This window comes from Galeopterus variegatus, unplaced genomic scaffold (genome assembly GCF_000696425.1).
Source record: "Galeopterus variegatus unplaced genomic scaffold, G_variegatus-3.0.2 Scaffold5430, whole genome shotgun sequence".
NCBI lineage: Eukaryota > Metazoa > Chordata > Mammalia > Dermoptera > Cynocephalidae > Galeopterus > Galeopterus variegatus.
In genome coordinates this window covers 33,628-58,175 of record NW_007731541.1, presented here as the reverse complement: position 1 = coordinate 58,175, position 24,548 = coordinate 33,628, and the positions used below count along the sequence as shown (strand labels likewise).

Below are 24,548 nucleotides of genomic sequence, written 5' to 3'. Positions count from 1 at the left end.
AAAAAAAAAAAAAAAAAAAAAAAAAAAAAAAAAAAAAAAAACAAGGTATCATTCCTCACCTATCAAAATTGCACATTTTTTTTAAAAAGGCTAGCACCCTGCAGAGGCAAGTGTGCAGAAGCACAGGAGGGCCGGGCTGGCAGGCTCCCTGCCCCCATCTGGCCCCACACACCTGCAGCCCACATGTTTGCACCGTTTCTGCTTCTGGGAACGTGTCATTTGGGGGGACCTAATAGCAAAGAGCACAAGCTTCAGGGTCGGAAATGGGCTAAAACCCAAGCTCTGATTATTATCAGCATGACCTTGAGCCTCGGCTTTCTCTGCTGGAAACGAGGATAGTGATAGGGTTACCCTGAAGGGCTAGGCCGAGGGTTACAGCATCAGTCCCTGAAAGCAACGGCTCTCATGGCCGAACAACGTGTGACCATCACTATCCTCAGGACGTCAGCTGACAAGGGCACAAACATCGACCTTCAAGACGCCCACTGCAATAATGAGACTAGAGAGAAAGCACCTGAATGTCCAAGAACAGGGTAAGGAACAGTCGCCGTGCACCCTTGCCCTGCAGAAGATAAGTCTACCAAACGGTAAACGGAGCATCTTCACTGTCTCAGCATCTGCAGTCACAAGGGATTATCCTTTTTTATTGCAATTTTCCATCTTTTCTACCTACATTTTAAAGTTAAAAGGCTTTTTTATTTTAAAAAAAGAAAAATTTAATTTTAATTTATCCAAGTCTGTATCAGTCAACATGACAGTGTTTAAGGGGCTCTTCACATAGAAAGAAATCACATGGCTCTACTGCCTCCATGCTGAACAACAGTATGACAGTAAAGAAGGGGCGCAGGGCTCAGCTGGGCAGGAAGAGAGGCCTCTACAGTCCCCAACGTGTCACAGACATGCAGCGGCCACAATGACCCTGGGGACCTGCACCATGACGCTAGTGGGAACAGAGGACCAGGGTAAGTAATCAGAACAGCAGCCAGCAACTGCTGAGTCCTCACTGCGTGGACCCTGCCAGGGTGCTCTGAATGCACTGCCCTCTCACACTCTCCAGGGGGCATCACCCTCCTCACAGACAAGGACACTGAGGCTGGGGACGGCTGAGTCACTCGGTGGCTGGTGCAGCAGGATCAGTCAGAGGAAGGAAGGGGCAGGCGAAGCCCCAGAGGAAGAGGAGACAGTGTCGGGAGGAAGGGCCCACCACGAGCACATCACAGACAGGACAGAGGGGCAATGGGATCTGTATTTCCCAGTAATCACGAGGCTACTAGATGGGGCAAGGCTAAGGCAGGGAAACTGGGGAGGTGGCTGCAGCTGGAAGCCAGAAGGAAAGTAGCTATGTGGAATCACAGAAAAGTGTGTAAGTTTTGGAGATTTGGAAGCTGTAATTATGACGCTATATCCTCTCCCGCCTCCACCCCATGGGCCAGGAGGAAAGTTCTCAGGACATCACGTCAGCCATGAAAGTGGCCCAGGAGTTGTCATGGTAACTCTCGTTGATCCTCTGCCGCCCCCCACCCCCAGGCAACAGAGAAGCCTTGGGGAGAAAGCCCAGGGAAGAAGAGTGAATGAATGGATGAATGAACGCACGGACTTAGGTTTTAATACATGAGGAGACTAGGAAAGCACAACTAGAAAAAGAGTTAGATCCTGGGCCGGCCCCATGGCTTACTCGCGAGAGAGCGGCACTGATGGCGCTGAGGCCACGGGTTTGGATCCCATACAGGGATGGCCAGTGCACTCACTGGCTGAGCGTGGTGTGGACCACACCATGCAGAGGGTTGTGATCCCCTTACAGGTCAAAAAAAAAAAAAAAAGAAAAAGAGGAAGAGTTAGATCCTAATTCTCATTACAATTAGAAAAGCACAGTTCCCGCAACTGATGACAGGAATCAGATAACGTTCGCACATCCCATTCATTCATTTATCCAATCCTGAAGGTGTACCCCTGCAGCTGGGCCCTCCAGGGACTGTGGTAACAAGGCAGACCTGGCACCTGCCCTCATTATGGTCAAAGGAGCAGAGTGACATTAGCCAGGAGGTTGGTTTGCAGGAGAAATTGATAACCAAGTTTGATTTTAAGAGTTCACTGATGGGCCGGCCTGGTGGCACACTCCGTAGAGTGCAGCGCTTGGGAGCGCAGCAGCGCTCCCGCCGAGGGTTTGGATCCCATATACAGACCGGTCCGCTCACTGGTTGAGCATGGTGCAGGCGCGACACCGAGGGTTGCGATCCCATTGCCGGTCGCAGTACGGGCATGACACCGAGGGTTGCGATCCCGTTACCGGTCACGATAAAAGACAAAAGGATAAAAAAAAAAGAGTTCACTGAGCAAATGCCTAGCACTACAGATTAAGACTTTTTGGAAAATCTTTTTCTTTCAGAAAGCAGAGAACACAGCAGTGTTTTTAATTAGTGAACCAAGAAGCCATCCAGTCCAGGACAGGACAGTGACCAACACCACAGTGACTCTTCTCACGAGGGATGCGGCCACCTGCCCTGCTTGTCCTGCAGGAAAGCCACTACCTTCATCTGAACAGCAGCAGATCCAATGAGAAGCAAGGAGTCCCCATCCCAGACATCAAGCTGCAGGGTCTGCGCAGCCAGGTAGCGGAGGAACCAGCGCTGCTCTCCAGGTTTTAGGTATCCGGGGTCCACCATATACTTCAGCTGGAAGCCAGGAGACCCTGTGAAGAAAAGGCCCAAATGAGTCCAAAAGTAATTACAGCCATTTGTCATCTTTCCACTTGAGGACATTTCCACTCTGGTCATGATTACTAATTTCTGCTTCCATCATAGTTACAGTTAAAAAACACATTAATCAAAAACATCATAAAATATCCAAATTAACAAAAAATGAAGAGCCCTGTTCAGAAGACTACATTTCTTTCCAATATATATGATAAACTCCTCCCAAAATAAGATTTGTGTTTCACCAAGTCCTTGTAAAACAGTCTATGATGGATGCAACCAGCGCACTGATGGGGCTCATCAGGGAGTTTATTATTCTGGGCACAAAGAATTTAAGGAAAAATGTAGTCTATATGTACCATCGACACCAGACCCCCCCCACACACACACACACACACACACAGCGCCAGGCTGAGACAGAGCCCCTCCGTGCCTTGTTCAGGAGGGCAGCGGCCTGGGGAGTCGCAGGGCTCCTCTTTGGGGTGCGCTCCCGGCTTGTGGCTGAGAGATGGGAGCTGGAAGGCGGCCTCTGCCTTCATCTTCTTCAAGTGGCATCATCATTCATCCTACACTGACAAAAATGCCACTGGAATCGTCATTAGTTAAAGCGCAGGCAACAGCCATGTTGGAAGCACACTCAAAACAGCATTGCTCTTTTCCATCAGTGGCGGCGACAGTGTTTATGGAGACCTGACAAGCAGAGGCTGAACTCTGGTCTGGGGAGGAGGGCGCCTGCTTACTTAGCACCCCTGCCACCGGGCCCACGTGACACTGAGACTCAGAACGGTCTGGCCATGGGTCCTCTCCACCCCACCGCCAGCCACCTCAACCCATGGCGGGGACTAAAGACTAATGTCCCATCTGTTTTCCTCAAGAGTAGGGGACAGTGCTTTCAGCAGCAAGCCTGAGTGCAATGGGTCAGGACAGGGGACACTGCCTGAGATGCTGGGCTCCAGCACTGGGGGGCTGAGGGGCAGCAGGGACTGGAGTGCTCCAGGGTGGGCCAGCTGCTTAAGTTCCAACCATAGAAGGAATCAAAGGCACATCTCACAGAGTGGAAAGGCAAGTAAGGAATCAGGACAAAGATGAGGAGGAGCTGGCAGTAAACATCACACAATGGCAGGCATGTCCCCAGTATGTCATCTCAGAGGTAACCAGACCAAGTCACGCCTCACCCCCATTCCTGCCCCACCAGCCAGCTCTGAGGACTGTGGCACCTGGTTAGAGCTCAGGACACAGCCATGCACACACGGGAGCCTCTCAGTACTTCTCAGAGGTACAATGGGCCCTGGAACGAAGACCCTGAGCACCAAGCCCAGGCTCGAGCACTAACCACAGGGCTCCCACCCACTGCTGGCCTGGGCTGCTGGGGAGGAGCAGCAGGGGCCCTCCCTCCACACCAGCCAGACCTATGCCGGTGGTCTTCCCAAGTGACACCCAGGGTGCTTCTGCACCCCCGCCACAGCCTCTCCTGCACCACGGACCCGCACAGAGTACTAGGTATACCCTGAATGCAGCCCCTCCCTACAGTCTTCTCCCCAGCCAGCTCCTCCAACACCCCGTGGGCCAGCCTCACTCAATACCACTGCTACATCCCATCATTGTCAGGTCCTTTCAATACCACCAGGTCACTGCCCTTATGGAGCTCAGGGTCTTGGGGAGAGACCAACACAACCCAGAGCCGATGGTGTGCTGGGTGCTCCTGCAGGGGAGGCGTGGCAGGCATCGGGCCATTCTGGCCTGGGCAGTCACAGGCTCCACAGACCAGACCTCCCAACATTTCCCCCTGCAGGCTCAGACCTCTGTATTCCTTTCCTGCTTAAGCAGAGGGTTCCTCAGTGGCCATCCCTGAGGTCCAGCCTCCTATAGCCCACCCCACAGCACTGCTGAAGCACCTGCCCAGAGACCCTTGTGCCATCTCCACGTTGCCCAGAGGTCTCTGATGGCACCGACCACAGGCTGAACTGAGAATACACTCCCGGGGCAGTGCAACTGCCTCACCCCCTGCAAGAACACTGTGCCCCAGCCCAGCTGGAATCCATGCTGCTTCCTCCGGGCAGCCCCACACCCAGGTACACATCTGGTGGGTGCTCCTTCCCCTGTCTGGGTGGCCCTCTTCCAGCCCTCTTCACAGCCTCCACCTTTCCTCCTGTTCATGCAGGCATCCAAAACTCCCTTGGATGACGGACACTTTATAAACATCTGCAATTCATAATAAATGTCTAACATTTCTGAATATCTGCAGAGAAATACATGAAAACACAGTGATGATGGAGACTAACCACTTTCGTTCACAGGCAGAGCCAGTGGACAGTAAATAAGGATGCAGAAGGCCAGAGCAGCTAGCCTATAACCTGGAGCACATGCTGATATGAATCTAACACTATCCCCCAGTAGCAGAGTATACATCTTCTCGAGTGTATTTTGAACATTAATAAAAAACTGACTGCATATTAGGCCACAAAATAAACCTAAATACACTCCATAAGTAGAAATAATACAAAAAGTATTCTCTGATCACAATACAATAAACTAGGAACTAGTAACAAAAATTTTTTAAAAACAAATTCACAACTCACTCATAAATAACTATATGCCAAAGGGCAAACACAATCAAAAAGGAAAATTTTCCAGAAATAAGAAAAATGAAAACACTACTTATCAGAATCAACCAAACATAAAGCGGTAATCAAAGAAAAATCCCCACCCTTGAATAGTGCATATCGACAAAAACAAAAGAATTAAAATAAATTTAAGCAACTAAAAAAATTAGGATGATAACAATAAAGAATGCCAAAATGAAAGGAGAATAAAAGAAAAAATTGTAGTAAAGATAAACACAAATTATAACTAATTAGAAAACAAGGAAACAGCAAAACCGATACGAGGTCAACTTTGAAGCTCTCTGGAAAGACACAAAAGTAGAAATGAGCATATGGAGTGGCGCCTGGCTCCTGGATGGAACACCTCCCAGCATGAAGGTGCGGCTCCTCCCCACGCTAATCTATAAATCTCACAGAATCCCAACAAGACACTAACAAGTTTCTATGGAAACTACACGAGCAAGCATACTCAGGGAAACCCTGCAAGGAGGAGCAGGTGGGGGACTCGCCTGGCCACAGATGAAACCGCAAGGCCCAGTGAGACGGTGCTGCATCGACGGTGGACATAGCCAAGCACAGAGGTCGGCAATTGCAGCCCACAGGCCTGCTCTAGCCGTGAGCTAAGAACAGTTTCCACATTTTTTAAGGGTCATAGCCTGGCCAGTTAGCTCAGTTGGTTAGAGCACAGTCTTGCAACACCAAGGTCAAGGGTTCGGATCCCCATACTGGCCAGCTTCCCAAAAAAAAAAAAAAAAAGAATTATAAAGCATTGTAAAAAAAAAAGAGAAGAAAATGTAACAGGGACCATATGTGACCCAGAAAGCCTAAAATATTTACTATCGGGCCCTTAACAGAAGACAGTCAACCTCTGGTCTAATGCAACAAATTAGAAAATCCAGAAATAAACCCAAGTATTTTAAAACGGTTGGTATTTGATAAGGGTGGCTCTCAAGTCACTGGTGAAAAGATGGACTTTTTAACAAATGGCACTGGGTCAACTGGATAGCCATCTGAAAAAAGATAAAACTGGATCCATATCTCTCATCACCCAACAGGATAAACTGCAAACTGAGCAAAAATCTAAGTGTAAAAAAAGAAACCTATGCATCTCCGAAGAAAACATACCTAAATCTCTCTACAATGAGGGAGAGAAAAACCTTTCTTTCCATGACTCAAGAATCTAGAAGCAATAAAAGACTGATACACTAGATTACATAAAAACAAAACTTTTTACATAGCAAAACCCACCATAAGCAAAGTGAAAATAGAAATGACAAAGTAGGAAAGCACATTTGCAATTTATATCACAAAGATTAATCTCCCTAGTAAATAAAGAGCTCCCCCAAATACAGGACAAAATAGACTAGAAACCTGATAGGAAAATGTGAAAAGATACAAATAGAACTTTCACAGGAAGAAAGAAAAATATAAAAGATGCTCAACTTCACTCATTATAAAAGAAGTGCAAATCAAAACTTCACTAACATTGATTTCACATCTATCAGATTATAAAACTCCCAAAGTGTAACAAATCTTCTGCAGGGCGGGGTCCTGAGGTCACAGCAGCCTCTCACACTGCTAGGGGAGCACAGAGGGTGACACCCTGACAGAGCTGATCCCACTTCTAGAACCAGAAGCACAAGATTACCTACTGCTGCATTACTTGAGGTAGCAAAATATTGGAAATAACCCAAACGTCCACCAGTTGGGTAAACTACAGAGCAGCCACCACATGGCGTGCCGTGCAGCGCAGCTATGGGAAGAGTCCAAACAGAGTGAAACTCAGATGTAATGCAGACTGAAAAGGGATAGATGCAAAAGAGTGCATTTGGTATGTTACCTACTGGATAAGAAAAAAATGCAAGTAAAAATATAAATTGATGCTTATTTTTGAAAAAACAAACAAAAACCCTGGAAGGATAAACCAGAAACTAAAAACCAGGTTCCCCTGGGAGGCCAGGGCTTGGGGAAGAATGGGTAAGGGTGGCAGGGGCTTTGGTGTACATCCGACTACAGTCTTATATTTCGAGCCACATAAATATCCTAAATTATTAAATCAAAAAGGAAGGGAAGCAAACATAAACTGAAAGCAAAGTGAAACAAATGTATCTTACTGAGTACCAAATTGGCAACATGACCTCCACAGAGAAATGAATCATCTGCAGGACTCTGGGTCAAACACTGCTGACTCTGCACCCTCAGTGGGATAGAGCCAAGATGAAAAGGACTGCAAAGCACCTGAACTTCATCAACATGCCTTGTTAATTTTATCAGCAGCAATGCAATTTTGAAAATACATTAGGTAGATTGTAAGGTTAAGTAAATAAGTATATTATCAGAAACAACTTTTCTGTGTAAGAAAGATACAAATAAAATAAGAAAATTTAAGGAAAAAATTCAAAATCTGAATTAGAAACAGTGATATGAACTCATGTTTTAATATATATTCCCCAGCTCTTCCCAGTGAAAGGCTCTGAAGCAGCAAGACCCCAGAATCAAAAGCACCCCAGATCCTGATCTCTAAACAGCATCCCCCATTGGGGGAGACCAGGCTCCTCCGAGAAAGGGTGGTGGCAGGGAGGGCACAAGACCACCCAGGATGCTGCTGTTCCAGGAAGCAGGATGTGCCATGGCCAACGAGAGCAGGCCAAGCAACTCACAAGTTAACCCAAAGGGCTCCCACTGGCCAAATGTGGAGAAATGTGTGCATAGAAAATAAAAATAATGAATGCAACACAATGCATAAACAAAAATCCAAGAGATCATAGTGATACTTGAAAGACAAAACAAGAAACCAGACATCTAAAACCTCAATTGCTACTACTGGAGTAACCATTACACCAACTTCTTACTCTGAAAATTGGCAATCAAAGGGAAAGGATCAAACTGTCTTCTTTGGAGGGCGCATACATACTTCATCCCTGGCTGATAAAGGAAGTTCTTTTTTGATAGAAGAATATCAACTAATAAAAGGAGGTCAAATGATAAAACTAGAAAAATTACCATTTCAAAAACTCCAGTTAAATAATTGATCCAAGCAAAGCTCAGCCAAGGGTGTTAAAACAGGAGGTGAAAGGCTTTTGGAAAACAGATATTTGCATGGAGCCAAAGAATAGCCCTAAGAATTCTCCTCTAAGTGCAAAGGGAAAAACTCTCTATCCACGGAGACATCTGGGGGTAGGTGCCTTCACTGAGTGACCAAATTAGCATCCTAACATGGGACGATCGTCACTTGTGCCTCCTGACAGGATGGGATGTAGGCACAAGGCACTGACAGCGAAGTGTTCAAGCCAAAATCTAGAAGCAAATTGAGCCTCTAGCCCTGACTCCCAGTGTGCTAGAACTAGTGGGATAAGGCAACAAGTTCCAGAAAAACCTGAGGAAACAATCAGATAAGCACAGAACATGGGACAGCCTACAAGTCAACTCGCTTGGTCTCTTCAAAAAGTCAATGTCATTGGAAAACGAATGTAGGGGATTACTATAGATTAAAGGGATAACTACAAATACAATACATGAATCTGGATTGGATCCCAAATCAAAAAATATATATGGGGACAAACGGTAAAATTTTACTATGAAAGTCTTATTAGTTAACTTAAATGTGACAATAGAATTGCACATACATAAAAGGTATCATTTTTAAGAGATGCATTTTGCACGTTTAGAGGTAAAGCGTTACCATGTCCACAACTTACTTTCAAATGAGTCGGGGAAAAGGTCAACGAGTAGTGAAAGCAGGTATTCCAAGATGCACCAAAGGATCTCTGCCGGTGGGGCACACAGGTGAGGGCACCAGGAAAAGGCACGAGAGAGAAGAGCCTCAGAGCAGAGCAGGCACGGCAGTACTGCGTGTCCAGACTGGGCTGGGCGTGGGTCTGGGGCACAACACCTCGGGGCTGGGCGAGTCCCGAGCAGGAAGACGGACAGGAGTTCTTTGGAGGAACGGATGCTCTCGGCTGACCCAGAACTCCATGACTTCAGCTCTCATGCTAAGGAAGACCCACAGGACAATAACAGTGAGAGGGACATGTTAGAACGACAGAAGTCCAGGCCAGAAGCAACGGAGAAAAAGAGGAAAGAAGGCACAGAGGTGAAGAAACACTAGAGGTATGTCCCACTGCTGAAGGAAAGGCACTGACAAAAAGAAATGCCACTCGCAACTCACAACACCAAATAACAAGGAAAAGCACTGTCTGGAGGAGCCCAGGGCTCCAGAAGCTTCCACTCAGGAGGCTGCGTTCCTCCCACTGGATGTATGTGGAAAGAGCCCAGACCGTACCAGGCTCTTGCCAGGAGACAAGAACATCCCAAACACCACCTTCTAGGAGGAGACCCTGCCATCTAGGATGGCAGTAGCATGGAGAAGCTGTGGCCCAGGCTTCCCCTATCCACCCTCACTCTTCAGACACCCCAAGTCTCTGGTGATGTCAAGTTTTACATTCTGGGAACACAATTTTACTTAGGATAACTATTCAAGGGCTGGGAATTGGCTGGTTTTCTAAATCTGGGGTATATGGGCCAGTGCTCTTAAAATCTTGTATGTCTTGTTAACTGTTTGGATTCTTTAAATGAAGGTCATGAATCTTGATCCCTACCTCCCACAATACACAAAAATCAATCCCAGATGAATTCCAGGTCTGAATATGAAACGCAAAAATAAATAAATAAATAAATAAAGCCGCCAGAAGATAACACAGGAGGATATCTTCAAGACTTTGTAGAGACAAACAACTTCTTATGCCCAGCTTAGGAAATCTTTCCATGAAAGAAAAGAGTGATAAATGGACTTAATTTTAATGGAAAACTACTGTTAACCAAAAGATGCCACTAACAAAGTCGAAAGTCAAGCCACAGAGTGGGAGGAGACATGCACAGTATCTGAAGAAGGGCACACACATAATGGCCGTAAACTAAAACACACACACAGGCAACACAGTAAGAACAAACACTTCACGGAAGAGGACACCCTTAAGGCCAATAAGCATGTGAAAGGTCTTCGACATCGTCAGTCAGGGAAACAAAAACCACAACGAGGTGCCTCTGCACACCCACCAGGGTGGTCAAGAGAACAAACAAAGCCAGCAACCATTACACAAGTGGCTTTCAACCTACTGCTTCCAGTCTACTGCTGAAGGACGTGTGAACTGGCACAGGCACTGGGGAGAATTGCTCAGCAAATCTACCAAACCTAACGTATGCTACCGCACAGCCCAGCAGTTCACAAAGCACCTCACATACCCAACTCGACAAACACATGCACATGTGCACCAAAAGAATGTCCACAGCAACGTATTCAAAAGATCCAAAAACTAGAAACAATTCAAGTGCCTGTTTGAAGGGAAAAACACTGTGGAATCTCCAGACACTGGTTTCTATACAGCCAGGAACTACTGCTATTGACAGCAAAACGGACAAATCTCATAGACACGATGTTGAGCAAAGGAAGTTAGAGCCAAAAAAAAGTTAGAATCAAAATGGTCCCATTTAAGTTAAAAAAAAAAATGGGCAGAAGTAGTCTATAGTGATGGAATTCAGAAGAGTGGTTCCCTTGGGGAGGTTAGAAATTGCAGTCGAGGGGGTGGATAAGAGAGGCCCTACAGCCCCAGGTGGGTTGGGTGGTAGTTACACAGATGTGTACACTTTATAAAAACTATACCTGGTATAAAAAATAATCAAAATGGGGCCGGCCCGGTGGCGCACTGGATAAGTGCGCCGCTTGGGAAGTGCGGCGGCGCTCCCGCCCGAGGGTTCAGATCCCACATACAGACCGGTTCCCGCTCACTGGCTCAGCGAGGCGCGGGGGCAACGCCGAGGGTTGCAATCCCGTTGCCGGTCCCCGGTCCGGTACGGGGGCAACACTGAGGGTTGCGATCCGTTGCCGGACACAGAAAAAGACAAAAAAAAAAAAAAAAAAAAAAAAAATCAAAATGGATCATAGACCTAAATGAAAAACACAAAACTATAAAACTTCTAGGAGATGACTTAGAACACAATCTAGGTGACCTTGGATGTGGAAATGACATTTTAGATACAACACCAAGCACAATCCATGAAAGAAATAACTGGTGAACTCATGGACTTCACTAAAATTAAAAACTTCTGCTCTGCAAAACACGCCGGTAAGTGAATGAAAAAGACAAGCCAGAGACTGAGAGAAAATATTTGCAAAACACATATTTGAAAAAGGACTTGCATCCAAAATACACAAAGACATCTGTTCAGGTGTCTGTCTAAACACACACTTTGTGAAAAAAGACATAAAGATGACAAATTAACACACAAAAAGATGCTCCACATCGTATGTCACTAGGGAATGGCAAATGGAAACAAGATGCCACTACATACTTACTAGAATAGCTAAAATCCAAAACACTGACAACACCAAACGTCGGCAAAGACGTGGAGCGACAGGAACTCACTCACTGCTGGTGGGAACACAGAATGGTACAGCCACTTTGGAAGACAGTTTTGCGGTTTCTTACAAAACTAAACATATGATCCAGCAATCACACTCCTTGGTACTTACCCAAATGAGTTGAAAATTTATGTCTACACAAAATCCTGCACACAAATGTTTATAAAGGCTTTTTTATTCGTAAATGCCAAAAACTGGAGGCAACCAAGATGCCCTTCAATAGGGGAATGAATGAATGAACTGCGGCACTTCCATACAACAGAGTACTATTCAGCAATAAAAAGAAATGAGCTGTCAAGACACGAAAAGACACTGAGAAACCTTTAATGCACGCTGCTAGGAAGCCAGTCTGAAATAGCTACATACGGTATGATTCCAAGTGTACCACATTCTGGAATAGACAAAACTACAGAGACAGTAAGATCAGTGGTTGCCAGTGGAGGGGGGTAGGGATGAACGGGTAGAGCACCGGCAACATTGCAGGGGGTACTTAGGGCGGTGAAATCATTCTGTATGATACCGTAATGGTGGACACATGATGTTATGCAATTGTCAAAACTCACAGACTGTATAATGCAAAGAGTAAACTACGGGCTTTAATTAATAATGTATCAATATTGGTCCATCCATTGTAACAAATGAGCCACACCAATGCAAGATGTTAATCACAGGGGAAACTGCTGGAGGGACAGTCTTGATTTTTCTGTAAATCTAAAACCGCTCTAAAAAAATGAAATCAGTTAATTTTTATAAAGTCATTACACTATACACTTGAGATCCGTGCATTTTACCATTTGCATATTATATTTCAACAAAAACAACAAATATCTTTCAAGTGAGGCTCATGAGAGACTTGGTGCTGAACCAAAAGAACTTCCCCAAGGAACCGTGCCCGTTGAGGGAGGACCCCACTTCCCTAGCTGCAGCTGCTGAAGGGAACCCCAACCTGACCAGGCAGAGGACACCTGTGGCAGAGATTTTGCTATATAAGAAACTGAAAGGAACTTTTTTTTTTTTTTTGGAGTTTAACTTAAGAATTTGAACTCAGAGTTTTAATTCATAATGACAAGAAAATCTGTTTTTGGAGTTTTATTTTTAATTTTTTATTTTAATTTTTAATTTTTGGAGTTTAATTTTCTTTGGACTTCAACTTAAGAAAATTTAATTTGGGGACTTTAATTTCTCCCTGGGAAATTCATCATGGAAAGGGGTTTATATTCAAGTCAGGTGCAGCTCTAAGTGGCTGGCCTTTTTACTGAATGATCTCAACGCTACTGTTTAACGACCTCACTGCAGAACCTCTGATGATCCACACTAGACAAAATGATTGCGTAGAACTTGGAATGGGAAAGAGAATCGGGAATGCGTTTTCAGCAAGGGTTAGAGGAGCCTTGAAATTAGTGCGTTATTCTGATCCACTTCAGAGCCTTCTGGGGACATAAGCTGAACTGCCCACAACTGTCCCAGGAGGATGGACAAAGGAAAGGTGGTTAGTTTGGGAGAAGTGATCTCAGGAAAGCTGGAAACCACTCTGGGGTGGTGACTGGTCTCCAGACAATGGCCTCACCCCTAGTTGGCCATAAACTTAATGGTTAAAGCCAGTGAGTTGAGAGAAGCAAACCCGGGAACTGCTGTAGGAGAATGTCCTTCCCTTGGCTTCGCGCCTCCATGCAGAGGGTACTGCTGTGCCCCCTCCCAGCCCAGCACATGCTCTTCTCAGGGCAGGAGCCGCTCCTCCAACTGAGGTTATGGAGAAAGGAGAAGGGACAGGGCCTCGGCTGCTCACCCCTCCCCACTGCTCTCTTCTCCTCAGATTGGCCACAGGAGAGCACGTTCAAGTCTCAGATGTGCCTCTAGGGTTGCAGAGGGCGACGGCTCTACCCCCGGGGAGAGGCCTGCAGCTGTCAGTCAGCCAGTTCAGGGGTGGGCAGCAGTAAGCACAGCTGGCTCTCAGACTGACCGCGTTCCCTAGTTGCTCCATTATAAATAAATATATTATAAAGAACAGCAGTATTTCAATCTCCTCCACCTGACGCTGGATGGATTCTCACCTCGGACAAGAAACAAGGAGCACGACCTGTTGTACCTGCTGACTCCTCATGCCCAACTGTGCGGCTGATCCTTTCGACTGTTGCTTTGTTTCCTAAGCATTTATGGTCATTTTTGCATTTCTTTTCTTCTACTTTTATTGGGTTGGTTCTGTTTTTTCACCCAAAACTTTTGAGGTGAACAATTACATCTGTATGAAGGATTATTTCTTCTTCCCCAATACAGGCATTTAAAACTGCAAATTTCCCTGCAATTACCATTTTTCTTGCATCTCACAAGTTTTGATATACAATATTATTTTGTCATTCCGTTTTAAATAATTAGTCATTTTTATTTTGATTTCATTGACCCATGGAATAATTAGAAGTATGTTTTAAAATTCAAAAAAATTACAGCAATTTGGAGCATTTATGGAAGAGAGAGTGACTGATTTCTGACCCTGTGGCATTATGATCAGAGAATGCCATAATTATATTTGACATTGATTCTCTTGGTATAGGCCTAAAATATATATATGAATGATCAGTTTTTATAAGTTTCAAAGTATGCTTGAAAATAATACATATTCTCCAAATTGGATGTATAGGTTTTCTGAGATCACCTCTTCAAATTGTATTGTATAATATATTTACTAATTTGGTTTCTGCTTGATCTATCAGTTTACTGGAGAGGTGTGTCAAAATTCCCTATGATTGCGGGGTTTGTCAATTTCTCCGTATAAGTCCATTAATTTTTCCTTTTATTCTGAGGCTATCTATGTTAGAGGCTCACAGACTCAGAGCTACTTATTTTCCTAGTGAATGATTCTCCTGGTTATGACTTAACCTAGCACTGCATTTGCCTCTGTCTGCTCCATCTGATGTTAATGGTGTTGGCTTCCACCTGGGGTCAGTTCTGCAATGTAGCTTTTCTTCCTACCTTTTACTTCCCGCCTCAAGAGGCAGCAGCAACTCAGACCCCAGCTCAGTCCCTTATGAACTGTGTCACTGACCAAAGATGGGAAAATTGACCACCAATAAAAACAACAACATGCCAGGTATGTTTCTATCCACTGTAGTTTAAATCCAAAAGTCGTTGGCCCCACCCTTGAAGGATGCTAGGAAACCATGTCATTATTTTGGAAATTGGCAAATAAAGGGGAAGAATCAAGCATCATCCTGCCTTTCCTACCTGAACTGTACCTGGAGGTAACCAAACACTTGATGAGGGGAACTTTCTGGTTAAGGAAGCATTCCAGCCGACAAAGAAGGTGTTCTAGAAGTGGAATGTCACCCTGCGCAATCTTGAATGAAATAATCAATCCAAGCAACGGTCATAATGGCCACTGACGTAACATAAAAAGCAGAAGCCAGACATTATGGTGCTGCCGAGATGGTGTATACACTACCACCAGCTACAAAGAATTCTTGCCAAAAACAAAAAATATGCATCCGTATCTAACTCTCAATTTACAAGAAAAGAGGGATAGAGGGACACCAGACTGTGGGACGGACATCCATGTGGGATGGACACTCTACAGGAGAGGGAGGCTTCTTCTACGAATAAACTAAAAAGAAAAAAGAGACTGGGGATGGTGGCAGCCACTACAGATGTAAAGACATGCAAGATTCACACCACTTCGTTACAATATATGGACCTTATTTTTGAACAAACTATTAAAAAAACCTTATGAAGTGACTATGGGAACGTTAATATTGTCTATGTATTTGATGGTATTAAGAAATTATTATTAAATTTTTAGGTTAGACAATATTAAGTTTATGTTTTTCAAAAAAGACTCCTTAGGCTTCCGGTCAAGATGGTGTAATAGACAGTCACCAGTGTCACTCTCTCCCACAAGTCAACCAATTTACAACTACATAAAAGCAACAACAGCCAAGCTAGGGCTGCTAGAGCTCAGGGGAAGAGGTGAAGAGACCTATGGAGTTCATGAAGGTGGGAGAAACCACGATGAGAGAAAGAAAATACCGCTCCAACCATTTTGTGTCATGGCCACTTTAAGGCTGGAACTGCTGAGCACATGGAGCAGGAGCCTGCAAAAGCCACAGCTGTGCCCTTTGGATGGAGTTGCCTGGAGGTGGCGGGGAGAAGAGGGCCACCAAGACCACTAATAGGGTTCCTGTGGACCCACATAGGTATGAGGAGCCACAACAACTGAAAAAAAGGAGCCATTCAGAGGCCAGTGAGTTATCACAAGGGACTGGCACACGGCCTGTCCCATGGGAAGTGTTTGGAACACAGACGGTGGGGGAGACAGGCCCACCAGGGGAACACTGGGGCACAGCAAGGACAGCTGACCAGCACCCCAGTCAGCGAAGGACCACTCAGAGGAGACTGGTCAGGAATATAGAATTGCAGGGGGTGCAGTTTGATGAAAAGACTCAGACGCAGATCAGAGTTTCTACACAACCTAGGTGCACCAGGTCTTTGGAGAGCCAGAAGTACCTGTAAAGTCAACCATTACAACCTGAACTGCACAAAAAGCCTTCCCTACGGAATCAGCAGCAAAGCAGCAATTTTGCTAAACCACAGAGCTCAAGTACTGGTCCCCACAGGAAGTTCCCCCATTCTAGAAGTAAGCAAAGCACAAAAAATTAGTTCTGGCCCAGGCATACTGCCAGCACCTCAGGGTCCACCTGGGGACCTGAAACATGGAGTCAGGGACTGGACCCCTCTCCCACAACCAGACACACCACCAGTGCCAAGGAGCATGCCAAAAACATCACCTCCATGTGAATGGCCCACCACAGCCACTGCAATAACCACGGCTGCCGCATAAGTGGCTGGACGCCACAACCACCATGCAAATGACCGCCAGTCACTGGAGTGCATTGACACAAGGAGAGTCACCAGCAGAGACCAAAGTAAAGAAAAGGATGTCTCTCTCCACAAAGCCCATTCCAGAGTGATGGAAGAAGCATCTGCTCTATGATAATATGGGGAACCTGAACACACCTCTTAGCATTGGACAGACCATCTAGGCAACAAATGAACAGAGTAACCATAACAAAACAGACATCTAGGCAACAAATGAACAGCACACCTCTTAGCATTGGACAGACCATCTAGGCAACAAATGAACAGAGTAACCATAACAAAACAGAGTAAACCATTACTCTTTCAGAAGGAGAGAAGAAATCTAGGGTAATTAGAGAGGGGAGGGAGAAGGGGTTGGGGAGAGATTGGACAAGGGGCATAAAGAATAAGTACAATTTGTAACAATATATATGCAAGTAATGTTGATTTGATCAACACATGTCAACGTTGAACCCCAAAAATATGTATAATCAATTATGATTCAATAAATTTTTTTTTTAAAAAGACTCCTTAGCCTTTTAGATACACATAAGGAAATATTTATAGATAAGAATCTGCCTCAAAACAACCATAGTTCTGGGGAGGGAACTAGGTTGGGAAATAGTTCATAACTGCTTGGTGCTCTGACTCATCATACCATTCTCTCAAATTCTGCATATGTTTCAAATTTTTCTTAGTACATTATTTTTTTAATAATACAATTTACACACAAAGCTTGGTGTGGGATTTCTTGCGCTCACCACGTGCACAAGCACTTACCAGCATCAAAGGCACCGTCTTTATTGATTGGAACAAGGACGTGGGACAGGGAGCCTGAGCCAGTCTTCCCAGCCTTGTCCAGCTTGACCAGCTGCAGTCGTGGCGTTGTCGCAGGTGGGAAGCGGTAGAACTGGAAGGTGAAATACACAGTCTTTGGCCATGGCGTTCCTCGGTAATCCGGGGCTGCTCTAAATCCAACAACAGCTCTGAATTAGTCAAATGTCCATGACAGGGAGCCTGGGGTTTGTGACATGCACTTGCATAGGGAGACAGTCGGGGCACTGCAGTTGCTGGGGCAATGTTAAGAGGCTGCCTGTCACCTGCGTGAACAGCTGCACTGAGATCTCAACAAGCCAGCCAGACTCAGCCCTCACCAGGCGTAATGATGCTCTTGGCTGGAGAATTCTGTTCCCTGAGCTGCACTAATTCATGAGAACTGGGCAACACACTGTCCACATTTCACTTAAGGACCACAGAAGATTGGGCAAAGCCGTAAGCATTTAGAACGGCTTTGGGTGGGTCTCAGCCAAAATAAAAACAGATAGTACTCCTTACTGTAATAAGACCTGAAGATACAGAGTTCTGCCAGGTCAGAACCACACAAGAAATGTGAAAGCCAGGAAGAATAACACAGGCAGAACGTTCAAGAACCTACCTGCTAAAGGCAAGAAACTGTAGCACTATTTCATTGCTCTGAAGACAATCTGATTCTTCCTTTTGAGGGTTAAACTTCACAGGATCTGTAGGATTCACAGCTTCAGCGGGCTGGTTATTGGCATCCAGAATCTCAGGAAAGCCAGAGGACTGCAGAAGCACCATTGAGGCTCTTGAAATCTGACTTGTAGAACTAAAACACAAAGACTCCTCAGCCAGCCTCCCAGGAAAGGATGGCAGAGATGGCAGGGCCTGCTGGTGCCCTCTGCGTGTAAAGCCTGTTGTTCAGAGAACCACGGTTTGATCGCACAGCACTTTCCTGGTCCAGTCCCTCCCAGGCCCGCAGCTCACCTCCTGGTCTGGGTTCCCACAACGATAGGAGCATGTAAAGGTGTGAAAGGCAGCTCCTGTAGCTGTTCGACGGATGTTTCCAGAACAGAGGAAGTCTGGCTCAGGTCAGCTTCCAAGTGAGAGATCCTGCCCTCCAACGGGAGCTCCTGCTGAACAAAATAAGGAACTCCAGGTGAGGCCAGCAAGGCTCTCAACCTGTAACGACCAACAATGCTCAGATTTAAGGGGATTAATCAATGAATTGACCCTGTGGGGTTGCAACCTTCAGCAGATGAAAACACAAGAGGTGCAATTACATTTTAATTTCAGGTAAACATGAATAATTTTAGTATAAGTATGTCCAATGCAATATTTGGGAAATACTTACACTAAAAAATTATTTGCTGTTAATCTGAACACAACATTTAACTGGGTATCCCATATTCACGTGGCAACCTGATTTGTGAGTCGAAAAGTGAGAAGGAAGGAATCATCAGTTTTATAAACCATGGGAGATATTTGACACCTGAGATGGTAAATTAATATCAAAACATGTTTATAGAACAAAGATGAAGGAAGCTTCCTCCAACACTCAGAGATAAACTGTGGTACCGAGCCCTGGTGCTGTGTCTGGACGTTTCTCTTGTCCACACGTCCCCTGAACAGTCTAGACATTCACCTGTATTCCACCTTCTGCCTCCCCCCACCTAGTCTAAAGGGAGAGCATGTCTAGGGGCCCAGAATATTCTCTTTCAAGCTTGACTCCCACACTTTCTGTTTCAGCACAAAGAGGATCCCACAAAACCAGAGGCAACCCCCACATGCCTCAAGTACCAATAATAAAAAGACAGGCAAGCTCTTGAGCAGCGATTGAGCCCCAGGAATGTTTCAGAACAAGGCATCTGACACTTGGATGCCGAGTGCTTTCCAACGACTAACTAACAGGAGCTATTTCTGCTCAACAGACTTTCAGGGTAAGACTGGAGGCGCAGTTCACAGGTGAACAGTCGGGTTTTGAGACCAAACTGCATGTGACTTTGTCAAGGTTAATGGCAACATGAGCCTATCTTAGCCACCAGCTCCACCTGAACCCAAGGGTAGGCTCCACCAACTCTCCCCTAGCTGCTGACAGCCGGGCAGCCCAGGGGCTGGAGACTGTCCGGCCTCTGTTTACAACTGCGGCCACAGGCGCCTTTTCCTGCTGCTTCACAGATCTCAGGCACGTCCGCTCTGTTTTCTCAGGGAGGCCAAAATCTCCATCAAGCGCTGTGGCAAGAAGAGCTCACAGACACTTTCTTCCCCAGTCTCTGAGACAGAAAGACGGCGTATGTCTGAAGCAGGAAAGTCAGCAACGCCCCCACTCCACCCGTCCCTACAGCCCATATAGGGTTAACTGAGGCCCTGCACAGCTTGAGAAATCAAAGGCATCCGCAGAACTCAGGAACTGTGTGGCTTCTTTGGCAGAAGGTGGGGGGCGGGGGCACACTTACTGCCTGGGCCGGGGAGGGCTGAGAGCCGCCTGGCTGCTGTAAAGTGGGTCGGGCTGAGCGGCGCTGAGCTGGGGACTGTGAGGAAGCTGCCAGCTGGGAAAGTGACAACTGGAAGGGAAGAGAGCTTGGGTGAGATGATCAAGTGCACTCAGGTCAGCTCGCAAAGCCCCCCCCATACAGCAGCACAGACCCACGGGATGCAGGACAACTCTGGATCCAGCCACGGCCGGGGTGACGTCTGCAGTCTCCTGGTCAGTGGCTGTTCTGGAACCTACAACCGCTTCAAAATTTCCTTCATTTTAATTATAGAGAGGTGTGATTCCATGATCTTTCCCAGATCATAATAGTTGAATAAAAATATTATTAACAAGGAAAAGCAAGTAGAGAAGGGGGAGGAGTCTTGGGTTGCAGGGGACTGGCTTGTGACCTCTTGGGCTTCGCCTCCATCCCTGGACCGAACACCTGCAAGGCCCCTTTCGACTCTAGCCACCTGGGTTCCTGTCAGACAGGCAGTGGCCACACTGGAAGCTGACACAGGCTCTGGAGACAGACAGCTAGGGATGGAATCCCCACTCGACCACCTCATTATCACATGACCTCAGGCAAGTCAGCTAACTTCTTTTTGCCTCAGTCTCCTCACCTGTAAAATGGGGATAACAACAGTACCTAAAGTGCAGGACTACTGTGAAAATTAAATGAGCAGGGCTTGGCATGGTACCTGACACATGATAAACCTATAAATGTTACAAATATTTTTAAAATGAATGCTGCTACAAAAAGGCTGATGTGGAGGGATGGGGACCCACACTCTACTGAAGACACATATCTCAAGTCCTGACTCTGATTCCAACACACACAGCCACTTGGGATGTTCATTTCAACAGTGACAGTTGGCCCAAAGGAGGTACTGGCACAGAGAAGGGCTCATGATGGAGAGGCACTGAGGGAGGGACGAGGGGTGCGTGAAGCAGTGGGGCATGCTGATGGCTTCGTCAGGGGACAGAGGAGACCTTCAGGGTCTGTTCATCCCCCTGACCCCACCAGTGTTGTGGGCCTCTCCTGCCTCTGGAAGTGGGGAGCGCTGCTCTGTGGCCCCTGAGCACTTAGGGGTACTGTGGAAACTGCTACAGGGAAAATGTTGGATTAGGCCACTGGGAAGCCTGGGAGTACCTAACTTGCAGGACTATTGTGAGAATTACACAGACATGCATCTTCAGGCGAATGTAATATTCACTTGTGATCCAGTCTCCAAGCTGTATGTTACACATTAAGCTGCTTCCTGGAGACAGCCTTCAATACTGAATTATTCAACTTTTCTAGAAAGTCAATTTCCAGGGTGATGCTAGTAGACAAAGTCATCTCAGGAGGAACAAGCCAACTCAGGTCTCGCCAGCCCAGAGCCACAGGTGAGCCCTGGGTCCACAGAAGATTCCAGGGCCAGCCAAGCAGGAGCATGCCATGGCCCGACCCACTGGCCAGGCAACGGCCCAGCTACAAGGAGCCTTTCCTTCCACACAGGAAATCCCATGTACCTGCCAGGCTGCCAGGTCTCCAGCTGGGGTCCTGCGGGGCCGGCTGGTGCCTGGCAGCCTGGCAGCTCTGAGTGCTGCTGGTTGTAAGATGCCCTCTCCTGGCACAGTAGGTCTGGGAGAGAGGTGCTTCTCAGAAAAAAACAAAGGCTGTTGAGTCCTGACAGAGTCTCAACCATTAGACATAATTGCCAGGGAGAATAGAGCATTTTTTAAAATGTTGAAACATGCCTTAGACAGCAAACTGGAGCATCATTAACAACCAGCGGGCAGACACCAACCTGACAGTCCGACGCTATGAGCCGGCACGTGAGAACAGGCCACACAGAAATGGCAAGAGGGGACTAAAGATGCCCCCACCACTGCAGCCAGCAAGCCCAGCCACATGACAGCAAACAGATCAACTGTTTTTAAAGACACAAGGAGTATTTTCTTGCACCCAGAACTTTCAAGTAATTTATTATGGAATTCTGAAGTAGGCCCTAGGGGGCCTGGACTTACCCCTGGTCCCACAGGCGAGTCCTGGGTGGCAGCAAGACCCTGGGGTGCTGGCGCTGGAGGGCCTGGGAGGAAGCACACGAGGAAGCACCGTCAGTCTCTGCGAGTTCAGCAGGCCCCTGAACCCCACCACAGCCAGACTTAACACGTTTCTCGCCTCATCTGTAGCCCGTGCTCAGCAGCCCGGCGCAACCCAAAAGCTTGGCAGCATGCATAAGGCTCCTGGCTGCATAAAATGCCATAAACGGAGGCTCTTCCCGGGTCACTGCCTGGGAGAATGGAACTGGAGCTAAATCCGCTTCCTCTTCGCTTTGCTCTGCCTCATTCTTCCTGGGATCTGGCAGTCTTATTACGAGTGAGGCTTAGCAAGATATGAAATGCTTCAGACACTCAAAGTCCCCTAGCGTGCTTACTCTACTGCTTTCCAATCTTTCCGTCCACTCACACACCCGGCCTTGACACAGCCCTGTCTGATGTTTGCCTGCCCCAGTGGTTCCCTGGCTCAGGCCAACTGCGACTGCTGTTTCATTAAACAAGAAACTCTCCGGAGCAGACACACGGCAGATGCTGCCAGCCGGGCCAGTGGCCCCTCCAATGCCCATTAACACAGCCTGTTCTCCAAGTCCTGCTAATTCTGGGTGTGGGCATAGTGGGCTTCGGGAGGTCTGCAGGAATAGTAGTCAAGGCCAGCCCTTCATGTGGTCCCCCTGCAGTGAGGGGCTGGGAATAGCCTTTGACCTTGGTGAGGCCAAGGTCCTCCCAGGGAGCCACCTGCACCTGCCAAGCTCTGTCACAGCACGGTGGCCCAAGGAAGGTCAGGCTGGTGTGTGTGCTGCTTCTGCACCCCCTCTCTGGGACCCATGGACACACTGAGGCCCAAGCAGCTGCCCAGGCTCAGTGTCTGCGCCCCAGCACATAGCTCCCTCGGCACAGCTCAAGTCTCCAAAATCTACCACTTATACCACTGTGCTTGGGCATCCTTAGCCATTTATCACCTTATGGTCATTTCACATGTACCACCATCCGCCTTATCCGCTGTGGTCACTACCTTCAGTCTACAGTGCGGGTTGCCCCAGCCAGACCCCAAGCCCATCCTGAGGGGCCGCCTTCACCCACCCAGAGGCCAGGATGTGGCTGGCACATGGTGTGAGCCCTGGGCATTTGCCAGCAGGGGTGATCTGCCTGGTTACCCTGACGATCATGGCTCCAACCTCCAGCCCTAACCTCCAGCCATCCTGTCCATGCCCTGCCTGGCTCATTACAGTCCCCTCCATGGTGAACAGACTCTGTCCACTTCAAGTAGACACCACTCCTGCTGGACTTCCAGAATATCCTGGGCCTCCTGAGAAATGGCACCCTCCAGCCATGGCCTTGCTCCGCCTGCTGTCACCCTCACCTGGCCAGACACCTGGTCTGCCCGTATGCTTGGCCCAGCTGCCGCCCTGAGCTATCCCTCCCTCCCCTGGGGCCTCCATTTTCCAAAGTCCCTGCATGGTCTATGTCTGCCATGACATGTCAAGCAATGAGTCCTCACACTTCCCTGGACTCCCTGAATCCTCACGGCACACAGCACGGGGCAGAAACTCGGTACCTACCATCAAATGAACACCACAGAGGTCTGTGATTTTAAATCCTGTATACTTGGGGCCGGCCCGGTGGCGCACTGCTACAGTGCGCCGCTCGGGAGCATGGTGGCGCTCCCGCCGAGGGTTCGGATCCCACATACAGACCGGTTCCCGCTCACTGGCTGAGCGAGGCGCGGGAGCAGCGCCGAGGGTTGTGATCCCGTTGCCGGTCCCGGCCCGGTACGGGGGCGACACTGAGGGTTGCGATCCATTGCCGGACACAGAAAAAGACAAAAAAAAAAAAAAAAAAATCCTGTATACTTGGTATAGAGAATGCCCAGCAACTTCCTGTTCCATTCTGAATTGCAACAAAATGGCAATAACAAAAAGACTCTGTACCAAGGAGGAACCAAATACTTGCAGCACCACCCTAAATCCAGTGCTGCTGTCACCCCTAGAGCCAACTCGCTGCCCAAGCCCCTTCCAGCAGCTCCCAGAGCCCACCTGGGAAAGGGCTGCAGGTTCACCCCAGCCTGAGGGGTCGATGGAAGCCCTGTTGATCTACTGAGGGCCCGTTCATGGGGACAGGAAGGCAGTGGGGGCCGGGCCAGAGGGAGCCCCAAAATTTCAGGTGAGCCATCCGCCCAGCCCAGCAGGCACAGCTCACAGTCCCGCCACCTCTTGAGCAGCTTCCACTCTCCCAGCCCAGCTCTGTTCTACAAGCCCAGTTAACGTAGTCCCGAGGAACTCTGGAGCACTCTTGTCAGAGGAGCCTGTGATTCCAGAAATAAGCCCATATTCTTCGGAAGGAGTTTGCAAATCATCCAGCAAGCTCTGCTTCCCCAGGAAGACACAATCTCACTAGAAGCAAAATGCAGATGAGGATTCTGCCAGGGCCCAACTGGTCTCAAAACTGCAAACCTCCCCCCAACTCCCAGAGCATCTACTACAGACAGTTTCCGAGCTCCATGCAGAAGCCACTTGTCTGGCTAGGCTAAGGCCTGGAATCCTCATAGCGCCAATTGTCTAGCTCTTAATCCTGTTCGTGACGCCAACTGTAGAGCTAGGCGACCACGCCAGTTGTCGGGTTCTTTTACCTGCCGGTAATCCTGCACCAACTGGGCCAACTGTTGAGCAAGGGCT

The 24,548-nt window shown here is 47.5% G+C and overlaps 1 protein-coding gene across 1 annotated transcript in view; it reads right to left on the bottom strand.

The window, feature by feature from the left end:
- Window positions 1-24,548, bottom strand: part of NPHP4 (nephronophthisis 4) — a gene marked incomplete at its 5' end in the record, with an annotated part of 72,593 nt that overhangs the window by 26,422 nt on the left and 21,623 nt on the right. Inside the window, 6 exons of the mRNA XM_008589419.1 lie at window positions 2,529-2,689; window positions 17,340-17,527; window positions 17,995-18,186; window positions 18,345-18,493; window positions 19,814-19,921; window positions 21,844-21,905. Coding sequence (XP_008587641.1) covers window positions 2,529-2,689; window positions 17,340-17,527; window positions 17,995-18,186; window positions 18,345-18,493; window positions 19,814-19,921; window positions 21,844-21,905 — 860 coding nt within the window. The remainder of the gene's footprint in view (window positions 1-2,528; window positions 2,690-17,339; window positions 17,528-17,994; window positions 18,187-18,344; window positions 18,494-19,813; window positions 19,922-21,843; window positions 21,906-24,548) is intronic.